Source organism: Drosophila persimilis, unplaced genomic scaffold, assembly GCF_003286085.1.
Source record: "Drosophila persimilis strain 14011-0111.01,24,50 unplaced genomic scaffold, DperRS2 tig00000700-arrow-arrow-pilon, whole genome shotgun sequence".
Lineage (NCBI taxonomy): Eukaryota > Metazoa > Arthropoda > Insecta > Diptera > Drosophilidae > Drosophila > Drosophila persimilis.
The window spans coordinates 504,431-528,041 of NW_020825340.1; the positions used below are offsets into that span (position 1 = coordinate 504,431).

Consider the following 23,611-nt stretch of genomic DNA (forward strand, 5'->3'; position numbering starts at 1 on the left):
AATGCCAAACATAATATCGGTAATTTTGTGCGGTAAGTGGATCAACAACGATTTTTTTAAAACAACATTCACAACTATTTTTCAAATTACCGTCATTTCCGTCATATATTGAAACAACGAAAAGTTGGCAGGGTGTGTAAGGTGTAGAGAGGTAACACGGAGAGGGCATATATGAATGAACATTAAATATATATATATTTTTCAAACATCGAAAAATTTCGTTTAATCCAGAGTGTGTTACATGGAAAAGGTGCCAGTGTCAGCATTCTGTGAGTCGATAGCCAGCAAGCTATCGATATTTTCGACTTCCGATTTTTTTCGAAAACATGCCAACGATTTTTTCGAAACAAATTATTATGGTTAAATACTAGTTAACAGCTCGGAGACTTTAAAAAGAAAATAAAAACAAATGGTGTACGTGAATGGTATATATCTATCATATAGTTTCAAAAAATACCGCTTTCGACAGAACAACTGCACACTCTCAAAAGCTAATTGACAAACTGCTGCCACTTTTTCTGGCAATTTTAGGACATTTGTAAGAATAGTGCTGCCACCCGCTGCGCTGCCAGACCGCCTAAAGTAAAGAGCGTTGCTCTCGCGCTGTGTGATTGTTATTTCAAAACAACAATCACAAAATCGGCTCAACTTAAAAATAAATTTAGGTTACCCCTCTGTTACCGATCATTTTCTTGTACATTTTGTTGGCCTTTTTTACTTTAACCTTGTTTTAGACACAGTCCAATTACAAGGAGTCCCTAAAATACGCATATCTTGTAAAAGATTTATTTATCAATCGGAGAAAATTATGTGTTCAAACATGGAAGTCTTAACTAGCTAGTAATATTCGGCGGAATATCAAAAACGAGGAATATGTAAAATGTAATTTGAATTCGTCAGTATATTTACGGTATATTTTTAAAATGAGCCGGTATATTTTGGTATATTTCTGAGGTTTTAATCGATAGGCATCATTTCCGCCATTTTGTGTGTACAGAAAGACGGTCTAAAATTGTACAATATATTGTGTTAAATATAATCAATAATATGCCCAAAATGCGGGGTAATGTGTGCTTGTAGGCTACAAAATTCGTTGTAGCAGCGATTACGAACAAAAACCACGCATTTTAGCCCAAAACTAATTAAAATTATAGTGCTAAAACACTTACAGCAACGGTGGCTGTCCCGTGTGGCTGGAATACGCGTGTGAAAGTCAATGCGAAGAGTGTACAAAGCAAGTGAAAATTGTATTTCCATCGTTCGAGTAGCAGCAGAAGCAGCAGTACCACAGAGCAATAAAAAACGCAAGCAAGCATAGTGCGTGTGTGTGTGTTTTTTTGTGTACGTGTTTGTGTATGTGCATGTCGATTATGTGAGTGTGTGTGTGCGCAAAGTGTATGCAAAAAGAAGAAGAAAAACAGAAGAGCATTACAAAAAGTAGAAGGAAAAAAAAACAGCGTATTGTTGGTCGTCTGACGACGAGTTTCACGCGCCCAACAGCACCAACAAAAGCAAAGCAATAAAGAGAGTGAGAGAGAGACAGAACGAGAAGAGCGAGAAAACGTAAGGAAAATCTACAACAAGTGTGCGAAAATTAATTATTACTTAAGTGTGTCACTAATTTCATTTGGAAAACGTCAAAGTCGAAGACGTCGCTGTCTCCGTTGCAGTAGCAGAAGTTGCGCAGCGTCAAAATCGAAACGGAATTGAGGAGAAACAGAGAGAAAGAAGGCCCTGTTGATGGTTAGATTCCCGCAGCGGGGGGGTCTGACGGGGAGTCTATTACGAATTTTTTTATTGTTTTTTTTTTTTTTTTTGGGGGTAGAGCAATACAAACCACCGACAGGCGACAAAAGACACGGACGGCGGACAGAGGCTCAACAAATTTTCTGAAAAGGAATCACAAAGCGCAGTAGTAGCTTCGGCAGAGGAAGAGAATCAGAGCAGCAGCAGCAGTGGAAGCAACAACAAAGCAAAGCCAAGCGTCAGCACAAGCAACAGCGGCAGCACCAGAAACAACAACCCACCACCGTCATGCCCGTTGTCGTCGGCGTCACCACCGACGCGTCGAAACGCCGCTGCCATTACCACCGCCACCCCACCGGACAGATGCTCTTGGCTCATTGCTCGTGTCCTGGCCATGCTCCTGATTTTCGCTGACGCTGCCCGAGGAAAAAAAAAAAATACAAATAAAAGATTTCTATATGTAAAAATATTGTTGCATTGTTTTCCCAGAAAAGGGGGTTCTCCTTTTCCTCTCTCTCTCTCGCTCTCTTTCTCTCTCTCTCTCTAGCTATCTCTCTCACTTCTGTTCCGTTTAGTTTAGTTTCCAGTTTTATTTTTTTTTATCTGCTTAATCATCTTCGTCTCGGCTCTCACCTACGTCATCTCTTCGCTTTCCAGCTGTGTTCTGTGCAAATTAACCAAAATATACATTTCCGGCCGCCCGCGCCCCCTCGCTGAGCATCCAACAGCCGCTGTTCCCCACCCCCCCTGCAATATCTTACCCTCTACGGAGACTGTGGAGAGAGACCGGGCCGCCTGCTGCTGGAGCCGCTGCCGCTGGGAGGAACGCCGCCTGGAAAGGGGCTCATCGGGCACATTTACCCTGGATTCATGGTGAGCCCAAGAAGAAGACATCTGCCCAGCCGGGCGTATATTTAATTATTTGTTTGCCTAATTCGATACCCAATGGGGTCCCCCTCCCCATGTCCCGCCCCGAACCGCCCCGCCCTGGTCGAGTCTCATGTGTCATCTTCCCCTGCCACAGGCTCGAGGTCGTTGCTGGATGGAAGGGTTTCTGGGTTAATGGAGGAAACAATTTTTCAAGCGGGTCCCATCAGCTCAATGGAATCACTTAAAGTGGGGGTACTGCTACTCATGAGCCCTTATATGACCTGTGGAAGAGTCTATTATTAGTTGGATGCCAGAATTTCTGCTCGTTTCTGGGAAATATTTACGAGATAAGGGGCCCACGCAACTGATCTAGATCTTTATCGCGGCACTTAGATATGGAGTGGCACTCTAATGAGGCACCATTGTATCGCAATTATAACGATCTGTCTGAAAAGGAGAATAAATACTTGATAAAAGGGAATTTCCACGTATTTTCATAATTTGAAAACGCCATTCAAGGCAGGGTTGCACGAAACTAAAACCATGATAATTCCACTCTCACTGTAGTATAGATATTTATAGATAACCCCTCTGTAATCTTGTTCCAGTGTAGTTCTGTTACTAGTTCCATCTTCCTCTCACTGCTTGGAATCTCATTATTATTCTCTGTAAACTTCCATTGCTCTTCCAATATTCCAGTCAAATCGTGGAATCATCATACAAATTCCTGTTGATCCACATTTAAAATTGCAATTGGATCGGTGGAAGATAAAAAAGATAAACGCCGTCACCTGATATTTACTTAGTCTTACGAGAAAATCCCACTGGCTCACGTTCTTACGAACTCTGACCATTATCTCTTTCCACCTGCATTCCCCGAACCCGAACACGAACACGAACCCGAGCCAGTATGTACCCACACTTGAGGCACATTTAGATCAATTTCGAGGAAATTCCCTAACAATTTGCAACGCTTATCTCGGTCCCGAACCGCCCATTTCCATTTCCTATCTCTCTACCCCGCCCTCACCACACGTGCAAGTGGCATGAGTGGAGGAGAGGCAGAGGTGCAAAGAGAGTCACAGCCGAGGCCACCTGATTAGAGACGCATAAAAAAGAGCTGAAGTGTTTAATTAATAAATAACGTGCTAATAATGCATTTAATACAAAAATCGAGACCAGCTCGGGGCACCAGTGAAAACAGGGAAACAACAAAATACATAAAAATGGTGTTGAAAAATGAGTCTTCGCCTGCGGTCTGCCTTCCCTTCTCCACCGATGAGACGGCCAATGGATGGGTAGCCTCGATTCGGTTCGGTTTTGCTTTTTATTGGATTTTTTTTTTTTTTTTTTTTTTTTTGAAAAGTATATTTCGTGTTACACAGTTGTATGTTGTTGGATAGCCTTTGATGTCGGGGTTTTTGTGCGCGCTTTCATATTTTATTATTAGTCATTTGGCTTATTTATAATGTGCCGTTAAAGTTTAACTTTTATTAATCTGCTCGGTTGTGCTTTTAATTTATAAATGCTGCTTATCTGATTGAAATGTCCGTCCCATTCGCCCACTCGACTCGAGTGTCGATTTATTGATGTCGATTAGAAATCAACGAAACAGTTGCCCCTGCCACCATCCCTCCCATCTCTAGCCACACACCTTGCTGTCGAAGGGGGGTGGGGGTTCTCTTTCCTCTCTTCCTTCCGTTCTCCATTACATAAGAGAATTAATTAGCATTTCTGGACTGGGTTGCTAAGCGGCTTGATCTGAGGCTGTAGCTGGAACTGGAGCTGGAGCCCCATAAAAACTACCTCAAAGTGTGAGCAGCGCAGCAGAGCTCTACTCATCGAGATGTGTGCGTGAGTGCGTCGCGTGAAACAGTAGTTTGTCAGTTGGTTAGACTCATTACGGGTGGAATAATAGTAGATAACGGGCTGGGTAAACACTGATAAAGCGCACTCCTTATAAAAGAATACAAAACAATTGCTTTGACATCAGCTGTTTTTAGTTGTTTCATTTTTATAATGACCATTAAACACTCCATTATTTGTACGAGGTACATATGTATGTATGTATATCCTGAATATTCAGAAGATTCCTGTCAGTACAGTTCGAGTAAATGTCATGGGTTGAGGAGAGTGGAATTTTCCTGTAAATACTTCAAACCAAGTTAATTAAGAAGACCGACCCTCTCACGACCTCTCACGCTATCACCTCTGTGCAAACACTGAACTAAATCAATCCCAGTTACTCGGTTGCTGCTACGTGTTAACTCCATTTAGCGATAAGATAATTAGCACACACAAAGTGCTTATTAAAATATATATATGCACAAAGACCGAGCGAGATATTTGTGGGGCTGTCTGTTGTCAGCCTTTTTATATTTATTTTCTCTATATTTATAATGTAAAAAGAAAAACAACAACAATTTAAGCTCTTGTTAATCAGTGTTAAATCAATGAGCCGAGTCGGGGCCAAAATGGGTGAGAATATAATGTAAGAGCGTGTTAAATGGTGCCATAAATCTTTGGCCTTGGCTGTAATTCGATTAAGGAGAGGGTAACGGTCGAAGGATAAGAGAACGAGCGAGGAAGGAGAGGCCGAGCAACAACAAATTCACATGCAAAGAGCTCATTTAAACACTCACACAAACAAATAACGACAGTTCCATAAACACTAGATGAAAGGAGACAACAATACAAGTAAGGACCAGAAATAACAACAGGCTAAAGAAAAGAAAAGAATGGAAAAAAAACGAGCCCCAGACACATGGTAGAAGGCGCATCCCGTACCCCGGTCCCCTAATGTGCCCCTTCAGACGACAACACATCCCGGCATATAAGTAACACGAAACAATTTCCAAATGAAGCGCGGATAAGCCGCAAAATCCTTAAAATACTCGATAAAATTACATAAAACTAATCGCACAAGCACACGCACACACTCACACACAGAGGCAGATACAGACAGATAGACAGTCGCACACACTGCCATAGAAGAGAATTGGCTGGATGGGACTTGGGACTGTGACTACTGCTGCTGCGAGAGGGGGACGGACAGACAGTTGAGTGGCTGCTGGCTGGCGGTGGGTAACGGGAAGCCAGAGTGCGAGCAACGGGCAGAGGAGAGGCGACGGCGTGCAAAATGATGAAGGTATCTACACCGACAATCTGTTTAACAACTTCATGAGCAAATCCAACAAATCGTATGAAACGAAGCCGACAGCAGACACGACAGACGACCCCCGTTCGGATCGGTTCGGATCGGGCCAATGGATGCGCACAGGTTAGCGCTTGGGTAAAGGGGGGGGGGGGGGGGGGGGGGGGGGGGGGGTGGTTGGGTGCGGTATGGGGCCAGCGTTGTGGGTCGTTTATTTGGCTTTTGGAACGTTGACTCGACGTCCAAGATGTATTTATATAAGGTGTGGTCTTGCCAGAAACTCCTCTCAAGTTAGTTAAACATTTTGCTGCAGTTGCGCTGGCTATATTTTGCAGATAACTCGGACTAGCATTAATGTCTCACCCTATAAGAATATACCATGGACTCGTCGTAGTCGTCGTCGTCGTCGTCTCGTCATCATCATCATCATTGCCGTCGCCGTCGGCTTGAATAGATGCTCAATCGTTCGGGTTGAATGAAGAAAAGCATGTAGAGTTGTATCAGTATGTGTGTCTGTGTATGTGTTTTTGTCTGGCAGAGATTGGAGCATGAATAGGAATGTGATGTGGGGGGACCAAAGGAGAAGCTGGAGGAGCTTCGTGAGTGCCACTGCGGTGGCATAATGTTCTTGTTGATGTTGAGTAATGGGCATAACAACTGTAAGCTGGGATGCCGCCTGTCCAGACCTACTACGAGAAGTATATGTAGAACTGGAAGTCGAAATATTTCTGAACAGAAGCACACACAATTCCATTACTCGGGATCCCGGGGCTCTACTGGCGAAAAAGAAAAGAGAAATTTGTTTTATGACTTTTTGGTTAAATGGCCAGAGCCAGTCGAGCGTCTCTCTCTCTCTCTTCTCTCTATCTCTATCTCTATCAGTGTGCCCCTACTTTACTAGCCTTTGTTTGTTTCTTTGCCCCTTCTGCAACCTCTGTTTTGACTTGTGAAAATTTGGCTTTCACAACACGAACCAACACGTACATGCATATGTACACACTCGTAGTATACCCGACGTATACGTATATGCATAAATATGTATATGTGTGCACATATACATACTCGTACATACATGCATACGTATGGACATGGCTCGGCAAAGTGCCTACCAACCAACATTTAATGGGATTTCCGTACTTGACACGAACCCTTCAAATAGACAGATGCAGGCACCGTTACCGAGAGGTACATATGCTATGGCATGGGGGTCTGGGGCCTGGGGTCTGGTATGGAGAGTGTCTTCTGCCCCCGGACCAGACCGGACAAATGCCTATGACGAACTCAATTGGCCATGCTGCATGGATAACATTTGTGTGTGTGGCTCGGTTCGACTTGGTAATTAAATGGACTCCTCTCGGCACGGCTTAATAGACCAGCTTTTTGTTGGTCGTTGGTTGTGTGCCCTGGGGTATGGAATGCGTTAGTGATGGGCACTTTGGTTCAGGTTTTGGGTTATATTTCAGTGGTTCCGTTGTCTGGTGAACCAGACAATCAATTGTTTGCTTAAACCACACAGAGAAATTGAAAAGCAATTTCAGAACCATTTTATTTCCGTCAGACTTTTCAGAGTTTTATGTATTTTTCCACTATAAAGTGGATCCATTGAATTTACGGTTGATATGGAGGATTCATTTTGTGAACCAGCCAACAGTTTTACCATAAAAGAAACACAATTGACAGAAGCCAAAAAATAAAAAGGAATAAGTTCCTGGTGGTTCGTTTTAAAATAACATACATATATGGAGGGTTCTAAGGGTGTTTCTGTAGTTCCCTTGCTGACTATTTCGAATATAATGTGTACTTCAATTGTTCCCAATTAATTTTCTGATAAACTAGTTAATTTATTCCTTTATGAAAAAACTATTAGACGAACACAATAAAATGAAATACCAAGAACAAAGCTCAATAAAAGAACTATTCTATGCTGAGAATGGGCCAATCGGAGTCAGTTGAGTAGTTCTACTTTTACAGTTCAGTTCCACTCAATTGAGCAAGTTTACAACGAATGAACCAAAGTTAAGCTTTCGTTAAACATCCCTTAAGAATTATAGACCTCCAAATGAATACCCTTCTTTGCTTATGGTCGGTCGTGGGGTTGACTAATTTATTTACTGCTATATCACTTACATTTCCCCATCAGCCGGCGACTAACCTAATAATCTCTCGCCGAGCGGAAGGAATGGGCTCTAGGGGTGGTGGTGGGGCTGCTGATAAAGTCTCAAGTTTATGGGCCACCCCTAATGTACAGTTACGGCGCATTCATCTGGCGGCAGTGGAATTTTAAGTTGTCTGTCTCCCTGCCTACTACTGCCTGATGTCTGCTGCTCTTATTAACGCAGCGCGCTCTCTTTCATAGTTGTTGCTGTTGCTGCTTGCTGCCTATTTGTCAGTCAATTAGTCAGCTTATTGGCAAGCGATGATGGCAGAGACAGAGAAAAACAAGCTACAGCTAAAGCAAAGGAGATCTGGAGAGCCAGTTAGCCGACAACAGCAGTCGACAGCTTTTCCATTTCAAAATTACACTGGGCAAACGCACATACACAATCGCACCCATGAGTACTGTAAAAGCGAGCAAGAGGAAGCGAGACAAGCATACACACGTATAGAAAAGAGGCAAGCTCAGGCTCAAGGTATATACCATAGAAGGTAAGGCAGTCATAGTCCAAGCACATAGTACATACACCGGTCATAGGATAGGTCCAGTTCAATCATAGTTTGTTACTGAAGCAGATTGTTCTGTCGGTTTCTAAGACTGCCTTACCTTCTAGTAAATATACATTGCTCAGGCTTTGCTTGCTTCTTCTACTCCCTGCCTGTCTGCCGCACCACCCTCCCCCTCTTTTATTCATTCACTCGCGTCCGTTTAGCCGCGTGCGTACACACAATTTTCCGCTACTCATGCTACAAATTGTTTATTGAATTTCCTCTTTCTGTGGCCCATGTCGACAGCGTTGCCACGCTGTTGTTGTTGCTGCTTGCTGCCTGCTCTCCAAGTTTTTATTTTCATTTACATTTCTCGCTTTGTTTTCGTTCATGTTTATGGGCTGTTTAGAAAACAATTTGCCACGGCGGGGAGGAGACGGCTGGCCACCGCACAGCCATTGAGTGGAGTGGAGGAAGAGAAACGAGTTGTTAATCTGATGGAACTTTATAATACGCGATGACATTAATTGAGAGACAGACGGACACGCCAGTTGAAATTGACAGCATTATTGGCCTTAAATTTGCACGCAGGTCAGCCCGTCGTCCGTGGATGAAGAATAGCAGGAGGAAGAGAAAAACAAAAAGAGGAAGAACCATAGCCATAGCCATAGCCAGAGCCAGAGCAACAACAGCCAAGCAGCTTGGCTGCTGACTCACGGAGTACTCGAAAACGTCACGTAGTCAATGTACAGACTGCTCTCGCTCATGCTCTCTTTTCAGTTTCGCTATCCTGCTCTTGCTCCCTGGCACTGGTGGCCTGTCCTCTCAGTATGGCTCTCCTTGTGTGTGTGTGTGCCCTCTCCCTTTCTCCCAGTGTGCCATAATTTGTGGTATTTTAGGGTAAGGGTGTGGAAGGGAGGCAGAAGAGCCAGAGAACGGCACTTTTCGGTGGTGGCAAAATGTGGCTCTGTTCGAGCCTTTCGTTTTGTCTTTTTCAGATTTTATGGCTTTGTGCGTTTACAACGTCGCTTTTTGTAGTACATTTGTTTTATAACAGACCCCGCCGACACACCGCTGCTTGCCCCCAAAAGCTACCACAGGCAGAGCCCAGAGCAGAGCGAAGCAGAGACCCAAAGACAGAGAGCCCAGAGTGCCAGCGGGAGAACAGCAGGAACAGAAGAGCTTAGCACACTGCTTGCAGTTATTACACAATTTTCCCCAAGCGCCAGGGGCCCAGAGGCAGAAGCCAGCCAGCCCCCACTGTCGCCCGGCAGGTGGTGGGGGGTGGGTATGAGGGATTCAGCGGGGGATTCAGTCGCGTGCCCTGCGCCGCCACCTTCTGTTTGTGTTTATACGAAATTTTTCCACTCACGACTCCCTCATAAAAAAGTTTTGTGCTGCCAGTTAAACCAGCAAGCAGTAACCAGCCAAGCAGTCAGACCCAAAACGGCCCGACCCGGCCCGGGCCAGGCCAAGCAGGGCAGAGAACAGGCCAGGCCAGAGGAGCTGCCAACCTGGTGTGGCTGCTGATGTCGTTGATAAGTGTCGGCCCCAAAACGCAGACGACCGTTCGTTGCACAGTGGTACAACTTGGAGTCAAAAGCTGATGAATTGTGGGAAAACTGATTATAGATATGCCAAAGTATGCCAAATCTCATCTCATCTATTATAAATAGCTTTCGAAATATCTAAAAATTCATAGCAGAAATAATCCAGTTATTAAAGTATCGACTGGACTTATTTCCATTGTTACAGAAAACATTTATGCCATGGATCGTTCAAAGTAATCCATAAATATTTAAGCAAATTCACTTTAGGTGAGCATATATTTATTAGGGTAACATTCTTCAGGACATACTATTGCGGGGTAGTCAAACCAAAGAGGGATGAAATATTCATCCCCCCGCCGTGGAATGCAATGAATATTTCATATGTGTGTTTGACTTGGGGGGTTACCAAAGTGCCACTGCTACCGATACCACTGTGCAACCCCGGGGATAGTCGTGTGTGCGTTCGTGGCCTGCGCTTTCGGTCCGCCTCCGTCGGGATCGTTTCGCAGACCCGTTGCTGTTCCTTCTCTCCCTAGCCCCGCTGTCGTCAGTCATTTAGGCGGCGTGTCGTGCCTTATTGAGTGTAAATCTGTCGACAATACACACATACATTTTCATACATACGTATATGTATATACATATGTATATAATTTTTTTTGCAGTCATCGCGCGCGCTGGCACTGGCACTGCCACCGCGGTCGCTCTGTCGCTGTCGCTGCATTTAATTAATTGATTTTAATTGCCATAATTTGTGTGCCGCTGCCACACAACCGCAACACCGTCGGCATTCCTGATGAGACGTGAACGCACTGTGTGTCTGTTTCCCTCTCACTCTCCGTTTGTCTCACTCTTTCTCTCTCTCCCCCTTTCTCTGTCAGTGTGCATTAGCCATGATATTGATTCATAAGCAAATTTAATGATAATTCCATACTGTGGTGGGATGGGGTCGTTGTGGGATGGGGTGGGATGGGTGAGAGCGGATAGGGCCCATGAGAGGATGCTTACTTAGCCGTTGGCTCCTCGTTACAGTTATTCGCGGAGTTACTTGAGCGGAAAATCTGTTTACAGCTGCACGCACACTTGAGAGGCAGCACCCCAGACCCAGACCCCGGACAAGAAGAACCAACAACAACAAAAAAGAAGAAAAGAAACCAAAGCAATGCGGAAAAAAGTGAATGCAAGATAGCTAAATAGCGACGATTTTCGAATACCCTTTAATCGTGGAAGTTCTTACCATATTTCATTAGATCGCTCATTCAAAAATTGCTAGAAATTTCATTTTGTAAACGATAATTTCTATATGGGTGCTATCCATATGTTAAAAATCCGGCTAGGTACCAACTGTTATCCAGATATGAACCCTTGCCATTTTCTTATATAGGCTTACCCTCGTAAAGGGTATGCAAGCTGTACAAAATGAGTGAATGAACAAACCAAAGCATACGTCTGTCAGTCAGTCTGACGTTCTGCAGTCCCTCCTCTCTTTTTACCCCCTCTTCGAGGCAGGCGCATTAACATATGCAAGCGATTAAGTGGCAGAGGGACTCAATCGTCCGACAGCGTAAACCCCTAATTTCCAGACCCCGTCAGCCGTGGCCCCCAGCTCCCACTCTCCCTCTCGCCCTCACTCTCTCTCTCTCTCTCTCTATCCCTCTCTTTTCTGTGATACTCCATCGTTCGCACATTACATGGCATTATTTTTATGGATTATTTATTTATGCATGTTGATGTGAACTTCATCGCTTTATTGAAAAATAATACTGGTACTACTCCCCCCACTCACCCCCCTCTTTGCCCTCACACTACCCCACCCCGATTCGATTCGATCCGATCCGTTTTTTATGCATTTTCTCTGTGTTTTTTGCAGTTGAATTTTCATATCGTAGAGGGCATAAAAAGGCTTAACACTGGACCGGAAGCGTGTTTTTAAAGGGTGATGGCGGCCTCCACTCAAGGAGAAATTCGAGTGGGTCCCGGCCACCAGGTAAACGATGTCTATGTACGTACATAACTCTCACAAATCAGAAATTCAGCTCACGGTAACAACAAGAAAATTTTAAAAAAGCAACAACAAAGAACTAAAAAATTAAACAATTATGCCAATGAAAAAAAAAGAACAACAATAAATAAAGAACAGATAAACATTTTTTTTTACTGCAAAAATTGTAATTTATGTTCCTATTTTCTTTATGTTGAAATTCAATGAATTTCTCAACGTAAAAATCGTTCAAAAATTGCCTTATGTTGTGTAGTCCTTAGAAGGACTTTGAAGAGGAAGTAGGGCATTTCCTACGCAGTTTTTAGTGGGGTTCAAAAACTCACAAAATAAACAAAAGACTACCAAAGAATTCTAATACGGAATGATTTTCTAATACAAATTTCTAATAAATTGTATATTTCATTGGTGGTTAGAGAAATTCTCTTCCCCACAATATTTAGGCCTATTCCTTTACGTTTGTATTCTACACATGTATTTCTATGCCAAAAAATGAATAACAATGAATGAGAGACTGTCACTCTACCAAGAACTTTTCAACGTTCTTCTCAGTTTCTGGTTAATGCTTAAATACTTCCTTCCCTTCGATAAAAGGCTACACGAAGAGCAATTTGTTTAAATATTGTATGTCCTTCGGTTAAACTCTCTTGTAAATAACTCTTAAACTGTTTGTAAATAATTTTGCAATTCAAGTTCTTGCGATACAATTGGCCGTCTTCATAGTTCGAGTCCCTAATTGGTAGAAGTTGAACCAAAAAGAAAAAAAAAAACAAAAACCACCGATCCCAAATCCCCTATCCTCTGTCCCGCTCCCAATCCCCAATATCCGAATGAAATCCGTAGCACACATTATACATTATTCATACATAATCATGCATTAGTCCTAAGAGTTTCTGTATCATCGTGTATCCGGAGGGAATCTCCGGAATCCCTCCTCGCAGCCTTCAGGTGTTGTCTTGTGGTGTGTGGATTGTGTTTTTTGTGATTGTGTGGATTGTGTGCGTGTGTGTGACTAACAAAAAGCAAAAACAAAAACTAAATTGAGCGCACCTGTCGTGTCGTGTCTGGTCGCGCTCGATGGAGTTGCTCTCCTTGGAGTCTTTTTGAACTAATCCCGAACATTTTCGTTTGTCTCCTATGACGACTGAAGGCAAAACTGCCCGATTATAATCCAATCTCAAGCTTCCCCATCGACAAGGAAACCGATGAACGTGAACTAGAGGAATCAAGATGGAGTCCAGGCGTTGTGGCCGATGGCGATTTGTTAATGTTCTTGCGTGCTGCCCGCTCGATGGCCGCATTTCAAGGAATGTGTGATGGCGGACTAGAAGACGGTTGTTTGGCTGCCAGTCGCGACGACACAACAATTAACGCACTCGACGTGGTAAGTCCTACTAAAGTACTATTATCCCATCTGATATATGCTCCATGCTAATACCCATCTTCTGTACAGCTCCACGATTCTGGCTACGATCCAGGCAAAGCTCTACAAGCACTAGTTAAGTGCCCCGTTTCGAAGGGCATCGACAAGAAGTGGACCGAGGACGAAACGAAAAAGTTTATCAAGGGTCTGCGACAATTTGGCAAGAATTTCTTTAGGATCCACAAGGATCTGCTGCCGCACAAGGACACCCCCGAGCTGGTCGAATTCTACTATCTGTGGAAGAAGACGCCCGGCGCGAACAACAATCGGCCGCACCGGCGACGCAGACAGAGCGCCCTGCGACGCAATCGTGTCACGCGCGCAAATAATAATACACCTCCCAAGAAGGAGGACACACCGGAACCACAAACTGCGACGACGGCGGCGACGGCGACGGGGTCGGCGTCAGAGACGGCGAGTCGCTCATCGCCCGCTGTCTCCAAGGAGGAGAACAGCTCTCTCACCGAGGACGACGCCAGCGAGTGTGACAGTGATTCGAGTCTGACCAACAAAAGGGATGAATCACCCTCTAGGATGAGGACGCGCAATAAACAACAGAATAACAACAACAACAACAGCAATAACAACAACAGCAGCAGCAACACCACCACCAACAGCAGCAGCAGCAGCAGCACGGCCAGCAATAGCGGAGGTGGCGGCGGTGGTGCGTCCGTCGGTGGCAGCTCTGCGGGAGGCGGAAGCGCTGCTGCAGGCGCCACGGCCACCAACAGCTCCTCGAAGGATCAGTCCACCACCAACAACGCTGTGGCCAATGGCAAGCGGCCTAAGCGAGGCTCCGAGACGCCCGATGCCGGCGGTGGAGCCTCCTCGGTGGACAGTCCCAAGACTCCGACCAAGGCTGTGGCCGAGAGTTCGGCTACCAAGCGCAAGGGCGGCAAACAGGACACGCCCAACAAGAAGAAGCGCACCGAACAGGAGCAGGCGAACGACCAGGCAGCCAATGCTGGTGTGGGAGCGGGCGGTGTCGGTGGATCGGACGAAAACATCAGCAGCTTGAAGGAGAAGAGAAAGCAGCAGCGGCCCGACAGTCCCGTGGAGAGCATGAACTCGGACAGCAGGCCGGACTCTGTGCTGGACGACGGCGAGTCGAATACCACGGACACGACCACCGCCGAACAGCAGTCGACCAAGGACAGCAAGGAGTTGATGCTCAACTGCAAGGAGGAGCGGGAGATGGCCACCAACGATGGTGATGGCCTCCACCTGGAGCCCAAAACGGAGGAGAAGTCCATCAAGGCAGAGGTCGCCTCGGAGGACTGCAGCAAGGAGGCGCTCTCGATCAAGAACATGGACGAGGAGACGAACATCCAGGCTCCGAACAGCGTGGATGGGCTGCTGCTTAAGGATTCCCCTGCCAACACAATCCAGCAGGACTGTGGTGTGCCTCCGGTTAATACCGTGGCAGCGCCCCTCACCATGAAGGTGCCGACCATTGCCACCGTGGAGGCGCTGAATGCCTCCGTGGAGCGCAAGGAGGCCATCGAGAAGATGGAGACCTGCGAGAGCGATCCCGATCTGCTCAAGAAGCTGGCCACCATCAAGCAGGAGGTCTCTCCCCAACAGCAGCATCAGCAACAGCAGCAGCAGCAGCAGCCGCCCCAGCAGCCGCCGCAGCAACAGCAGCAGTTGAATCCCATATCCATTCAGCCGCCACCTGCGTGTCCGCCCACGGAGGCGGTGTATATCAAGAAAGAGCCCATGGACGATTCGATGGATGCCACCTGCAATCAGAACAGCAACGAACCGCAGGACCTGAAGGTGAAGATTGAGATCAAGAACGAGGACTCGCTGAAGCACAACGCGGGAGGACTGCCGCTCACGGGGCCTGGGGTGCCGCCCACCTCCATGCATTCCCATTCGATGGCCGGTGGCGAGAGTGGGCAGCCGCCTTTGGGTGAGCCGCTGCATCTGTCGCATCTGCCACACGGCCAGCAGCCGCTGCAGCCACCTCCCGCCAGCTATCTGATCGATGCCCAGCTGAAGTACGGCCCGCCGGGAGGACAACAGCAGCAACAACAGCAGCAGCCTCCACAGCTTCCGCAGCTGCACAGCGATCCGGCTGGAGCGGGCGGCAATGGACCACCCCAAGGCGGACCCAACACATCGCAAAAGTACCCGCCCGAAATGGAGATGAAATTCACGCCGCAGGATCTCAAGTATCCGCCGCCACCGCCGCTGGACGCACTCAAGTACAGCCAGGAGATGCAGGCGGTTGCCGCTGCAGCAGCCGCTGCTGCCGCCGCCGCGGCTGGCAAGTACGACATGAAGTACATGATTGAGCAGCCCGGCAAGTATCCGGTGGAGTTGTCCGCCGCTCATCAGCCGCCATTGAAGCAGGGCTACCAGGATTCCCTGAAGATACCCGACGTCAAGTCGGGCTTTGGCCATCTGCCGCACAACATGGCCTCCCAGCTGGACGTGGCCCACAAGTACGGACCACCGCCGACGTCCCAGGAGCAGCAGCAGCAGCAGCAGCAACAACAACAACAACAACAACAACAACAACAACAACAGCAGCAGCAGCAACAACAGCAGCAGCAGTCCCAGCCGCCGGCCCATCAGGTGCCGCCGGGTGCCACGCCACCGCCGGGCATAGCCATGCCCAAGCCGCATTATCAGCACGATGTGCAGACGCCGCCATTGGGACGGCCCTTCGAGCCTGGAATGATGCACAAATACGGAGATCCTCTGGCGGCCAAATATGGCCCGCCCCAGCCGCAGGATCTGAAGTATCCGATGCCACCAGTCGTCTCCGCGGCGGGACCCGTGGACGTGAAGCCATACGGCGAGAACCTGATAAAGTCCTCCCCGTATGGCCCGCCCCCAGAGAGCCCTATAGACGCCTCGTCGCGCTCGACGCCAGGCCAGGACAGCCAGGGCAGCAACAGCAACTCGCAGCCCTCGTCGATGGCCCCACAGCCGCAGCAGTTCCAGTCGCCGCATCCCTCGCCTCACATGCCTTCACCCGCAGGCGGCGGCCTGCCGCCTGGGATGCATCCTCAAAATCTCATCCATGGCCTGCCGCCGGGTGGGGCCGGTGGACCCCAGCCACCGCCACCGCCCACATCCCTGCACCAGTCGTCGAGTGGTGCGCCGGGCGTTCCGCCGGGTATGCATCCGGGACTGCATCCGGGACAGCATTCGCAGATGTCGGTGGCCTCCTCGATGCCGCCCAGCTCGATCGGGATACCACCCACGCTGTCGACGATGGCGCCCTCGCATATGCATCCCCACATGCATCCGCATCATCTGCAGCAGGTGCTCCATCGGCCGCACGACATGCCACCCAGCATGCATCCGCACGCTCCGATGACCATGTCCCTGCAAGGACATCCGCAACATGGTCACGGACTGCCGCCCTCCCACGCCCCCCAACAGCAGCAGCAGCAACAGCAGCCGCCTGGAGGTCCCGCCGGCACAGTGCGCACTCCATCGCCAGCCCAGCATCCGCCACGCAGTCTGCACGATCCCCAGTCGCGGGAGCAGCCGCCCACGTCGCAGCCCTCGACAACGATGGCCGGATCCGGCGGTGGTCATGGCAATCCGCACCAATCCCCGCATACGCATCGCACATCGCCGCTGCCGGGACTGGCGGGGAATGGCCATCCGCCGCCGGGGCTCATTGGCCACCCAATGCCCATACATCCGCATCTGGCGCATCTTCCGCCGGGTCATCCGGCCCATGCGGCTCTGGCACATCCCGGACACCATCTGCTGTCGCACTCGATTGCCGGTCTGGGGCCGGGCGGCGGACCCATCGCTCTGCTAGCGGGTCCCGGAGGACTGGGCGGCCTGCCCGAGTCCGCCCTCAGTCGTCGCACCCCGCCCAGCCATATGCCCCACTCGCACGTCTCATCGGCACCGAATACGCCCCATTCGGTGGCCTCGATGACGTCCAGCAGCATGGCTCTGACTACCAGCACGGTGCCGTCGTCGGCCTTCAGCCGTGCCAGTCCCAGCGTTCAGATCTCGAGTGGAGCCGGTTCAGCCGGACCTGGCAGCAGCAGCAGCAACACACCTGGCGGTGGCCAGAGCAACTCCTCGGCAGCCGCAGCAGCAGCAGCTGCCCATCGAGCAGCCTCTCCAGCCTCCAGTGTGAGCAGCCTCAGTCGCCAGAGCCCGCTGCATCCGGTGCCGCAGTCGCCGCTTAGCCATCATCCCTCATCTTCGGCATTGTCGGCGGCAGCGGCAGCCGTGGCCGAGCGGGATCGCCATGCCCTGCTGCGACAGCAGTCTCCGCATATGACGCCGCCACCCGTGTCTAATGCCTCGGGACTGATGGCCAGTCCGCTGAGCAAGATGTATGCCCCGCAGCCGGGCCAAAGGGGGCTAGGAACGTCACCGCCGCCGCATCTGCGACCGGGAGCCTCACCGCCGGTTATACGGCATCCGCAAATGCCGCTGCCATTGCCCCTGATTGCGCCGGGAGGAGGCATTCCACAGATCGGAGTGCATCCCGGCCAGTCGCCGTATCCACATCCACTGCTGCATCCCTCGGTCTTCTACTCGCCGCATCATCATCCCTTCAACTCGCATTACGGCTATGCACCGTACGGGCCTGGTTTCCCGGCCTACATGAAGCCGCCTCCACCGTCGGGACCTCTGGATCCTGCCGCCGTGATGGCCGCCCACCATGCCGGCCTGCAGGGTCCGCCGCAGCAGCAGCAGTCGCGACAGGACGAGCAGAACGCCGCCGCTGCTGCTGCGGCGCGAGATGCAGCCGAGAAGCAGCACCATCAGGCGGCGGCCGCAGCGGCAGCCCAGCAGCAACAGCAGCAGCAGCAGATGAAGGGCCCGCCCCAGCAGCAGCAGCAGGGCGGTCCGCAGCCCAACAAGCCGCCGACGCCAAAGACGCCCCAGGGTCCAGGGGGACCGGGTGTGCCAGTCGGCATGGGTGGGCCCGGAACGCCGACGGGCCTGCCGCCGGGTGCCTATCCGGGCTCCCATATGCCCGGCTACCCGCCTGGTCCGCCGCACGGCTCGCCTTTTGCCCCGCAAGATGGTCAGCCGCACGGCATGAAGCCCACTTCCCACATGGATGCCCTGCGAGCACACGCGCACTCGGCCAACTCGGCCGGCATGGGCGGAGGCCATCATCCAACGGAGCCATGTAAGATGGAGAGTCGACAGTGGTTAAAGAAGGTGTTTTTACAGCATGTATTCCCTGTTCTTGCAGTGCCCATTGACATTGAGCCGGATCCGGAGCCAGATATACCCAGTCCCACGCACAATATACAACGTGGTCCCAGTCCCGAGGCTAAGCCGGACGACACCGAATGCCATCGCTCCCAGTCTGCCATGTGAGTATCCCCAGAGACTGGAGACTCGATTGAAAAAGATTGTAATCTTCGAAATTCCTTGATAGATTTGTCCGGCACATCGATCGCGGAGATTACAATTCCTGCACGAGAACGGATTTGATTTTCAAGCCGGTGGCCGACTCGAAGCTAGCCCGAAAACGGGAGGAACGGGATCGCAAGCTGGCCGAGAAGGAGCGCGAACGGCGGCAGGTGAGTGGAGCGAAGCAGAGTAGAACCTTTAGAGGATCCAGCTAATAAACCAATTCGATCCGTGCCCACAGCAGCAGCAACAACAGCAACAGCAGCAGCAACAACAGCAGGCAGCAGCCGCTCAACAGGCGGCCCAGCAGGCCAAAATGAAGGCGGAACTAAAGCCCCCGTATGCAGATACGCCAGCCCTGCGACAACTCTCCGAATACGCACGCCCCCATGTCGCCTTCAGGTGAGTGATGCTGGACGAAGTGACTCTACTATTCTTCTTCCTTCTTCAGCCTCTGGTGTTAGGATTCCGTTTCAGTTCTTTTCCCCTCTTTTCCCTACCCCATTTGCTCTTTCTTTATGTTGTGAGAGTCCGTTGAGTGACGTTGATTCTTGATTGTAATTATTTCAATATTCAATTTCAGTCCTGTTGAGCAGATGGTGCCATATCATCATCCAATGGGCCCCATGTACAGAGAGAGGTACAGTACCACAAAAAAGCCTGAAAGATCGACTCAACTGCACCATAATGCACCAATACACCCACCCACCCAATACAACCATTCATCCAACTCCTCCATCTCCACATATACCTTAAACACACATCCTCATAATGGAGTTCTTGTCCAAAAGAAATTGATAAGAAACAGTGCGTTACAGAACATAAGAATCAACTTTAATCGATTGAAAGTTAATGAGTAAAAGAAGTATATGGATTATAAATGGATATGATGATATTGTTCGATACTCAACTCAAAAAAATGGGAGATCTAACCCTGTTCGTGACTACCAGACCCATTGATCCCATCCAAACCTCTACCATTGCTTCAAAATGTATTCTTCGACAAACTACGCCAGCCAGAAGCACAAGCGAAAGGTTTTAAAGTGAAGAGAACTTCCTGCCCGAGAATGCAAAAAAAAATGCCGCATGCTCTCTCTCTCTACCTCTCTCCTTCTCTGTCTTTTGGTATCGATGTTCTACAAAGATCTCTCCGCGATCTCTCTCAATTTTGCTCGCACTTGTCATGAGAGATGGGAAAAACATAGACAGAAAGAGAGGAACCACGACCGCTAGTTATCTTCTAATGTTGATTGTTGCACCACCTAATGACCTATTTTATTCGAATTTTAGAATATTTTATCTGTTCCATTTTTCCTGTACTGTCTTGTATTCCGCTACATCTGACTCTCTCTACCTTACGCTTCTCACAGCAACACCAGCTGTGTTGCTATTTCGCTCTCCTCCGCGAGGGGCGCACACTGCTCGAGGATTAATGTGTGTGATAGAGAGAGAGAGAATTAGTAAGCGCGTGAAAGGGATAGCGTAGCCATAGCAAAATTCAAAGCATCGATTGCTTTCCATAATATTCCATAACTGATTTAAATGATCATACATATTTTCAGTTATATTTTAAAATAATTTCTGAAACGCACTGATATAGTAAAACCCCACCACAACCTCCTATCCCAGCCCCCGCAGCTTTTTAAGAAATCTTTATGATTTGGTATCCCAAAAGCCGTCAAAATTCACGCTTGTGTTGATTATCGTTTGCCAATGCACCGTCCCACTCCATGCCATAACCAACACACGCACACACATTGATATATCCTATTGCTGGACTGCCCCTACATCCATCCCCGTGCTCATTCGGTGTATTTCGACTTATTGCAGGGAACTGGAAGAGATCAAGAACGCACAAGCCGCCGCGGCGAGTCAATCCCGCCTCGATCCGCACTGGATGGAGTACTACAGACGGTTGGTTATCATCATTTATGCTTCATTAATATTGTTTATTAATACATGTATATTCTTGTATTTTTGCAGCGGCATACATCCCTCACAGTTCCCACTCTATGCGAATCCGGCGATATCGCAGATGGAGAGGGAACGTTTGGGTATACCGCCACCGCATCACGTAGGCCTTGATCCGGGCGAGCACATGGTGCGTATGGTAGGCCACACTTCTTTTTATACTACTATTATTCCATATTCATATTCACAAGATCAATCGTATTTGGAACGAACCACAAAACCACAAATCGAATCACTCTGTTGTCCACTTTGTCAGCTATCTCTCACAAACATGTTTAACCACATAAGCAGCGATGCTATAAGTCTTCCAAGTTGCAATCCAATCCAATCAAAATCAAAATCAAAACCAAAACCCCATACCCAGCACGTGTACGAGTACTGTCTGTCATGCTGTGTTCATTTTTGTGCTAACCATACTCTTTGCCATGCCATGCTTGCCTCTTCTCTAACTTGGGGGGAGGCGCCTAACCATCAGTCGCGCCATCTAACCCGCCATCTAACTCAACAAAAACTCAAAACAACGCATTAAAATACATTAAAAAAAAAAAACCAACCAATCTTCTACTGTTGGCATTCCACAAATGCAGCACTGGCTCTTCTCTTTTGAAACTTTCTACGATATTCAATAATTTTCAGATACGATTGACGAGAGAATATCATGCACACTCTCATACTCATTTACATTTGCCTTTGCATCCACAGCCGCAACCACCGGAGGCCGGTTTCCAACTGCCACGTGAGTTTGTATAGCCTCAAGAGGTTCCCCCCAAACCCCTGCTCTGTTTCCATTAATAAGTACACCAATAACTGATATTTTCTCTACTCTTTCTCCTTTACCGTCGTGCTACTTACTTACTGCAGCGAATGTTGGCCAATATCCACGCCCAAATATGCTTATACCTAGGGAGCCGCACTCGGATGTCCTGCTGCGCATGTCCTATGCCGATCAACTACAGGTTTCCCAAATCCAAAATTAATATCCTAACTCATTAATTACATATATACAGTATTTGCAGGCCGCCGAGTTCCAGCGACAATCGCTGCACGATCAATACTTTAGGTGAGTCAATATCCCCACTCAAATCCAAATTCAAGTTCAAACCAGGCCCCATTCTCCTCCACCTCATTGACATTTGGGTTAATCATTATCTTGAGTTTGTGCTTTCGTTTCCGTTTTATCATCAACCACCTCTCTCTATATCATCCCCACAGACAACGGCCCAGATAAGTGGACAGGCGGCAATTGTAGAGACCAAGCAACTGAACAAAGAACATACTCCCTGGCCCACCCACCCCCTGAGGCCGTGAGGAAATGCTTTGTGTGATTTTTGTGTTCAAACGTTTTACATTTTGTTTTCCACAAACACTCCATAATATCATCCTCGACAAGAACAACAACCAGAACCAGAACAATAGCAGAGACAACGTATGGCATCTCGAGCACATCCAGAAACTAAGCGAACTTTAAGTTGCGCAACGTCCTTTCATGATTTTATGTGAGAAGTTAGTACATTTCACCATTCATTCACTGAACTCCACTGCATTCCCCCCCTCTCTCCCCCCACTGAGAATAACACATAACATACTTTAAACTTGGAGCTAATCTATAATATATATATATATATATGTGTTTAAATGTATCTGTATTTTTTTGTATGGCACAGAAATCAGCTGCGTTGATGGGGATCATCGGATATTGGATCTCGAAAGACTACTACAACAACACCCACACGAACACCACGAGACACCAGACACCACTTACTGACCAAGGCATACAGAATCAAAAGAGAAAAAACCTTCAACTACAAGAAAAGCAACTACAAAACTAAACTAGACAAAAAAAAACACGATGGTCGCAATATTTTAAGTATCCTCTTTATAGTGTATAGTGTTAAATTCTAAAACCTAAACCAACAAGATGTTAAATATCGTTTAAGATTACAAAACTGATAAGGGCAATGGAACAAACCAACCAACAAACAAAAAACATGGCACACACAAACTTTTTTTGAGGTCTTCAAGCCACGAGTAAAAATGTGCAGCACTTTGACTAAGATCTTTACGGATAGGCACGAATTGATCAGATAACTAAGCAAAAACCAACCAAAATACTTGCTGCAGGAGGCAAGGTACATACAAATATTAGTATAGGAAAAGTAAAGGAGTGGAGTTAAAGGAGCTTCAATGGCAAAGAAGAGATCACAGAATTAATTTCTGATTGAGACATAAAAATGGATATTTATATTCGAGTGTATTGTACAAACGGGTTCGCGGACATGGATTTTCTTTTTTGACAAAAAAACACTTGTACACTCTACTTGGCATAGATACTACGAAAGAGTATAATTTAAATGTACTTCCACAAAGCCACAAATGAACTAATCTAATTTATGGATCGAATGATCGTACGATTGCTGCTTAATTTTTTCGACTGCTTAGCTAAAGACGAACGGAATCCAGTTTACCGATTCCTGTAGTCCCTAGGGTGTTATATTTGTGTTAGCCTAGAGCCAGCTTTGCTTACCCACTAATTGCTACTCATTAATTTATTTTTTTTTTTCTATGACTAGAGTATTATATAGAATGGGGCAACAGTTTTGTAAAAAGTGCATAATAAATAACGGAATATTGATTATGGGTATTATATGTGAATGATTTGATGCTGCACAGAAAATGAATCGTGTCTTTAGGACAAGAGATGGATGCATTTGAAGCAGCTGCAATTTATCGTGTGCTTAATTTATATTAGTAATTTATACAATTTACGATACGCAAAAAGGATCCATTATATGCATAAAAAATATATTTAAAAAAGAAAAAAAGGTTTATATTAAATATAAGGCCAACAAAGGAAATGAAAATGAATGGCGCGATAATAAGGAAAGGAACGAAAGAGG

The 23,611-nt window shown here is 47.6% G+C and overlaps 1 protein-coding gene across 1 annotated transcript; it reads left to right on the forward strand.

Moving 5' to 3' along the window:
* The first annotated feature begins 1,029 nt into the window (after nt 1–1,029).
* On the forward strand, nt 1,030–23,352 carry LOC6601410 (arginine-glutamic acid dipeptide repeats protein). The gene is made up of 16 exons (XM_026992170.1): nt 1,030–1,563; nt 2,404–2,619; nt 11,831–11,962; nt 13,110–13,343; nt 13,413–18,513; nt 18,580–18,703; nt 18,769–18,913; nt 18,988–19,145; nt 19,327–19,383; nt 20,574–20,657; nt 20,727–20,853; nt 21,351–21,450; nt 21,576–21,670; nt 21,731–21,774; nt 21,927–22,217; nt 22,379–23,352. The coding sequence occupies exons 3-15, from the start codon at nt 11,900–11,902 to the stop codon at nt 21,940–21,942; spliced, it is 6,348 nt and encodes a 2,115-aa protein (XP_026847971.1). The 5' UTR covers nt 1,030–1,563; nt 2,404–2,619; nt 11,831–11,899; the 3' UTR covers nt 21,943–22,217; nt 22,379–23,352.
* Nucleotides 23,353–23,611: the final 259 nt, after the last annotated feature.